Source organism: Elephantulus edwardii, unplaced genomic scaffold (assembly GCF_000299155.1).
Source record: "Elephantulus edwardii isolate Elephantulus edwardi_28Jun2011 unplaced genomic scaffold, EleEdw1.0 scaffold00036, whole genome shotgun sequence".
NCBI classification, from domain to species: Eukaryota; Metazoa; Chordata; class Mammalia; order Macroscelidea; family Macroscelididae; genus Elephantulus; species Elephantulus edwardii.
The window spans coordinates 20,895,749-20,902,921 of NW_006399786.1; the positions used below are offsets into that span (position 1 = coordinate 20,895,749).

The window sequence follows — 7,173 nt, forward strand, 5'->3', positions numbered from 1 at the left end:
CCCCAGTTTGTTCCTCTCCTTGAAAAGCAAAAGATAAACTTCTACTTTGATATACAATCCCCCTGACCCTGGCCCCGAACCAACCCCCCTCCGCCCCTGCCTCCAATGCACTCCACTATGCAACCTTAATTCTGGATTCCTGTGATAATCATAATATGCTATCATACATCACTTTTAAACTGTTCTCTCCCTAATCTGTTTCAATTCAGTATACATAATCTATCCAGTTTTTCTCAGCCTTACCCCAAACCTCATGTCAGTCACTTTCTACAACAGTGGCACCGTGGACTATTTGTCCTTTTGTGACTGAGATATTTTACTCAGCATAATGTCCTCCAGGGTCACCCATTTTGAATAATATTGCATGAGTTCCTTGTTTTTCAATGTAGCATAGTATTCCATTGTGTGAATATACCACAACTTCTCTATCTATTTGTTTGTTGATGGGCACTTAGATTGTTTCCAACTCCTAGCTATTGTGAACAAAGCCACGATGAACATGGGTGTGCATATATCTGCATGCAAATCAATATACAATTATTTTTTATATTGATTTGCATGCAAAATTGGTATACACTGTGTTTCATTTATGTACATTGTATTTCACACAGTCCCTAATTCACATTGTGGTTTTTTAAATTTTTAAAATGTTTTTAAAATTACTATTATTTGTGTGTGTGCCATCAAATTGGATCTGACTGCTACAGGAGGAGATTGTCCCTTCTCCAGCAGAGCATCTGGTAGATTCTAACCGCGCACCTCTGGGATTGCAGTGCAGCTTCTTGCTACTAGGTCACCAGAGCTCCCTCACATTGTGTTTTAAAGATCATTCCTGTACATTGTGTTTTATAAAATCAGTCACTGTTGATCTATGCCCATTATTGTACTGTGGTTCCAGGTCTGTATTGGATCTTTTCTTTTTGTACAATTATTAATATATATTATTTAATTCATGTACATTTTTATACAATCATTTCTGTATATTGTGTTTGGGGTTTTGTTTTTTTCCTCTCATTTATTAATTTTAATGAAAGTTTACAGAAACTTAGGATTTCCAGTCATTCATTGTTGCATTTTTCTCCCTGCCCACCTCTCCCCCCAAGTCAATCTTCTTGAAAAGAAAAAGAAAAGCTCTTTCATTGTTATGGAATTCCTCCCCCAAAGTTCACTCCATTATGCAGCCTTCATTCTGGATTTCTGTAATGACAAGAATACCCATTCATATATCCCTTTTAAACAGATTTCTCCTTTATCTCTTTAAAGGCAATATACATCATTCCTCCCCTCCTTTTCTGTCTTCCCTCAACCCTGATGTCAGTCCTGTTTTACAACAGTAGCCCTATGCAATATTTGTCCTTTTGGGACTGAGATATTTCACTCAGCATAATGTCCTCCAGGGTCATCCATTTTGCATAATATTTCATGAGTTCCTTGTTTTTCAATGCTGCATAGTAATCCATTGTGTGACTGACTATACCACAGCTTCTCTAGTCATTCATTTGTTGATGGACACTTGGGTTGTTTCCAGCTCTTTGCTATTGTGAACAAAGCTGCAATAAACATGGGTATATATCTGCTTAGGTGGCAGTTATGTTTCTTTAGGGTAAATTCCCAGTAGTGGAATTGCTGGGTCAAGTGGTATTTCTATTTACAAATTTTTGAGAAAGCACAGCCTTTCATAGTGGTTGCACCATTTTACACTCCCACCAATGAATAAGGGTTCCAGGTTCTCCACAACCTCGCCAGCATTTGATGTCTGTATATTGTGTTTTATATAATTCATTACTATTGACCTGTTACTTTTATCTCCCCCATCTCATCAAGCCCCCATTGCACCTTACCTGTTTCTTCACCCCTCATCTCCTCACTAATGTCTGCTGTCCGTGATTTCCTCTTCCACCTCTCAACTCTCCTTTCCAAGAGCTGCTTTTTAACACATTAAAGGGGACTTTTGTAGGAGATTTGCTCAATATAATATTTACCGGTTTATTAATATTTGTGTAAATACTTGATTGTTGCATCCATAAATATTAATTGTGGAACCAAGTAGGATGAAATCCTTGATAATTTCAGTCTTTGCTCCCTGTATCATGGTGTTGCTTTTTGGTGAAGTTGTGAGGAGTTTTGTTTTCTGTGGAGATATAGTTCACATTGTAGGTTGTCGTCTTTGACCTTCATCACTACGTGTTTCACATTTTCCTAGCTTTCATCAGTTTAGGTTATGCCATGTGCATTTTTTGTCAGTGATTCTTACTCCAACACTGGTATTATGTTGTTCTTCATAGAATCCAGTTTTCTTGGGTTACTTGTTCAACCTACATATTAAGAATAGTGAAAGGATAGAGATCCACTTTGACATGCACTTTTCCTGATTTTAAACCATGTAGCGTTCCTTCCTCTGTTCTCATAACTGCCTCTTGGTCTATGCATAGGTTCTTGAAGAGCACAGTTGTGTGTTTTGGAGTTCTCATTGCAATATTATCTATAGTTTATTATAATCTACATAGTCAAATGCATTTTAATAATGAATAAAACAAGGATAAACATCTTTCTGGTATTTTCTTTCAGTCAAAATCTATCTGGTATTAGTAAAGATAGATTCTATTCTAAGTGCTCCTCTGAATCCAGCATGAATTTCATACTACCGTTTCTTGTCAGTGGACAACTTCAATCTTTAAAAAAAATTACAGCCTCTGATCTTCCCACATCAATGAAGATCATTTACACTCATCACATTCTAAATGCGGTTAAATCAGTGGAAACTCCCTTGTGGCACATGTGTTTGATTGCTAACAAGAAGGTGGGCTGTTCAAATCTACTAGCTGCTCCAGTAGTCAAAGATGGGCAGACCCCTTCCATTAAGATTTACAGCCTCAGAAACACAATGAATGGTTCCTACAGGTTGGGACAAATTTGGTGGAAGTGAGGTAGATTTTGCTTGTTTGGGGATAATATTAAATATTGGGCTAATTTTTTGCTTGGAAAAAGTGTTGGACTGTAATGGTGTAAATGTTTATGTACTCAACTCTTAGCCAAAACGTTGGCACTCTGAATTTACCCAGAGATGCCTTGAAAAACAGGCCTGATCATCTGTTACCAAAAGGTCATGGCCTTAAAAACCCTTTGGAGCAGCTCTGTCTGTATACATGGAGTGGCCTTGATTTAGACTTGACTTGTCAGCAATTAACAGTGATAATACATCCTTATATGAGTTTCCCAAAGGTCTTTTGGCATTGTGCATTTAATATCTTGTTGTTTTCTGCCACAACTCATTGCTGACCCTCCAGCTGGTTTGCAGGGCCATAAATCACATGAGCAAGAGATCACACATTTCCACAATCCAGCAGCTAGTGGATTTGAATGCATGACTTTACGTAGGCAGCACAAACTTTTTGTGTTGTTGTTGATGACAGTGTGGAAGACATTTTTTTTTCTTTTTTTTATTCATTGTTGCACGTTTTCTCTTCCCCTTCCATGCCCTCCTCCATCCCACCCTGCAATGCACCAATTGTTCCAGATTGTTCTCATACATATAATGTATAGTCATATATCCTTTTGGACAGTTCTTCCCCTCATCTGTTCTACTGCCATTCTCATTATCTATCCACTCTTTCCCCATTCCCTCCCCAACCTCCCATGTCTGTCCTATTTTATAATAGCGGTGTTATACAGTATTTGTCCTTTTGTGAATGAGATATTTCACTTAGCATCATGTCCTCAAGGTGCCCCCATATTGTGTAATATTTTACTATTTCATTGTTTTTCAATGCTATATGGTTTCCATTGTGTGGATGTCCTGTAGTTTTTCTATCCACTCATTTGTTGATGGGCACTTGGGTTGCTTCCATCTCTTTGCTACTGTGAATAAATAATGCAGCAATAATAAACATGAGTGTGCATGCATCTGTTTGGGTTGTGGCTCTGATTTCTTTAGGATATATTTCCATTAGTGGCATTGCTGGGTCGAGTGGTATTTCTATTTCCAGCGTTTTGAGAAAGCACCATACTGCCTTCCATAGTTGTACCATTTTGTATTTCCACCAGCCAGCGAATAAGGGTTTCAATCTCTCCACAACCTTGCCAGCATTTATTGTTTGCTGCCCTGTTGAACTTTGCTAGTGTTGCTGGAGTGAGATGATATCTTATAGTTGTTTTGATTTGCATCTCTGACAGCTAGGGATTTTGAACATTTCTTCATGTATTTGTTTGCCATCAGAATGTCTTCTTTGGTGAAGTGTCTATTTATATCCTATGTCCATTTTGTTATTGTGTGGTTTACCTTTTTCTTGTTGAGGTGCTGGAGTATGACAGCAAAAGACTTTAAAAAAGTAATCCTTTTAAACTTATAGCCTGAATTATCAATTTATTTGAAGAAAAGTATATAAAATAAGCATCTTGTTGTTGTGTGTCATCATGTTGGAACCAACTCACAGCAGACCGTTCAGTGAGTTTTCAGGGGCAATAAATTGCACAAGAAGAGACTGACCATCTTTTTCCCATGGAGCAGCTGGTGGATTCAAACCACATGCCTTAGGGTTGGCAGCACAGCTTATTACCATTAGGTCACCAGAGCTCAAAATAAGTACAGTGTTTTTAAATGCTACTTATCTGGTTTTATTCATTATAATGAAAATACTTTATGTCCAATAATAGGGTATTGGTTATGTTAAATTAGATAGTTGGATGTTAATCTATTAGAATTTCAATTTGATAATACTTAATAATTCAAGAAAATACTTGGGATATGTTGATAAAAGTTTTAAATAGAAACAAGTAGGAGAAAACATGCTAAATCTTTTTATTTTTTCTAAGTATTCTGTATCAACTATGTATTATTATAACCAGGAAAAAAAAAGAAAATGTTTACAATACCAAATTTCTTTTCTGGAATAGATTATTTTGGAATAATATTTTTTAAGATTATTAAGGAGTTTTATGATTTGATGGTTGGTTGTAGATATCAGGAATGATATATGCAAATATTGTGAATGTGCAAGGCTTGAAGTTTATTTAAATTCTCACTAAAACACTATAACCTTGCCATTTTTTTAATTTCTAGTTGCTCGTTAAAAATTGCTATTTTTATGCATGTTCTTGTATATCATGTTCAAGAAATAATTGAAAGTGTACAGATCATGTTGACAAAATGATTGAAAGGGTATAGATGAGTTCTGAAAAGTTTTCATGTGAATATTTAATGCCCCTTTTGCTCTCATGAATTTGCAGCTCCTCCGTGGGTAGTGCCCTTCCACGAAGACGCTGCTGTGCATATATTACCATTGGAATGATATGTATTTTCATTGGTATTGGGTTAACTGTAAGTACTGCTTTATTGTTAGAATTCTTTCCTCTATTTCTGTAGTAAATGGTGAAACCTGGAACAACCAGGGAGGATCCTTGAAGAACTTGACTCTGTAACATGTCAGGCTCAGGTATTTCTGGATGACAGGGAGCAATCTGAAATCCAATTGAAGGTCTGGTTTTCAGCAGGGCTTGCTCATCCAGGTGACATGGTATCAGGGGAACCCACTGAAGGTTCTGATATTGGGGAATATAGCATGCTTTTAATAAGCTTTATTTTTGCTTCCAGAATCAAATTTGCATTGCTCTAAGATTTCTTGTATCTGAGCCAATAATCATTTAGTTATGCTTTTTAAATAAAAATTCTTCTTTTGATTTAAAGTAAACAAATACTGATACCTATCTATAGGATTGTTTCTTTTTTTTGGTGAGGAGGCTCAAACTAAAAGCTGGCCTAGGCTTCTCCTCTGCCATTTGTTTCCATGCTTCTTTGTTTCTCAGTACAACTGGCCCCACAATTCCAACAATATTTTACCGTTTACTTGAAACTAAGGAGGGACATAGAATAACACATTTTTAGTGGATTTGCTGGTTTAGTTAATAGAATTTATAGTTGATAGAGGTAGCAACAATATTTTATTAAATTTTATCCCACCAGTTACAGTCAGTAGATATAGTCTAGAGCTTAATCTCATGAAACTCACATGTAACCCAAGTTCTCTTAGTAGATGTATCTTTGAAAACCTTCTAACTTTTTGTTTTATGTTGCTTTTTCTTTTAGGTTGGCACCCAAGATTTTTCCAGGCGGTTTCATGCAACCTATGTTTCATGGGCAATTGCTTACCTCTTGGGTTTGATCTGTCTTATTCGAGCTTGTTATTGGGGAGCCATTAGAGTCAGTTATCCAGAGCACAGTTTTGCATAGACTTGCTTATGATCGAATGATGAATGTGAGCGTGTCTAGCAGATTTTGATAAGGTACTCTGGACATCTTTAAATCGTTTATCCTGATGGACTCCATTTTGGTTTATGTATAGTAGTTTCAAGACTTTGGGAATCTTTTATGAACTAATGTTGATTGCACTACATTATATGCAAATAATTTGGTTTGCTGCTAGGTTTTCAAGCTCTGAGTAATACTGAAGTTGTGTTTTCACGTTATTTTACATTTCTTAAAAATGTTTTTGGATTTCTCCCCTAATCCTTGCAGATAACATCATATGGCATTATTTTAATATGTTATTTCACTACTTGCTAATTTGTGAGTACAGTCGGCCCTCTGTATCCAGTGTCTGCATCACCAAAGTCAACCTTGATAAAAAATACTGGGATGAGGGAAGAAGCAATTAAATGGTCAGAGCAATTGCTCAGAGGCTAAGAGGGAGTGAAAGTGCTACTTGCATAGCATTTTATGATTGCATACGTATTTAAGTAATCAAGAAATGACTTCACGTGCACAGGCGGATGTGCACAGGTTATGTACAACATCTTCATTTTGTATAAAAAACTTAAGTGTCTGCCTTATGTCCTGAAATCAATCCCTCTTGGATACAGAGAGATGACTGTAGTCCCAAGAAGTGTTTATAATGTTTCTATGATAGCTGCACATTTATACTTACATTTTAATTAGGTAATATGAAAATTGCTTGCTTTAATAACTAAGCAATATGCATTGTGCTTGGACTGCTTACTGTAACTTTAACCTAAGATCATAATGACCTTATTCAGGAAGAAACTTTGAGTGTACTTTCAAAGACTTGACACTGTTAGAGAAAAACCATTTCTAGACACTGTCCACTTGGTGTTTTATTTTGTTTTTTCTTGTTGTTTGTAGAGAGAGAAGATATTTTGGTAGTAATTTAAGATGCAAAA

The 7,173-nt window shown here is 36.3% G+C and overlaps 1 protein-coding gene across 1 annotated transcript in view; it reads left to right on the forward strand.

Annotated features, from left to right (window-relative positions):
• The window catches only part of TMEM55A (transmembrane protein 55A), a 61,369-nt gene extending 55,143 nt beyond the window's left edge, over positions 1-6,226 (forward strand). Inside the window, exons 6-7 of the mRNA XM_006884597.1 lie at positions 5,227-5,317; positions 6,083-6,226. Of these exons, the coding sequence (XP_006884659.1) occupies positions 5,227-5,317; positions 6,083-6,226 (235 nt within the window). The remainder of the gene's footprint in view (positions 1-5,226; positions 5,318-6,082) is intronic.
• The last annotated feature ends 947 nt before the right edge of the window (positions 6,227-7,173 follow it).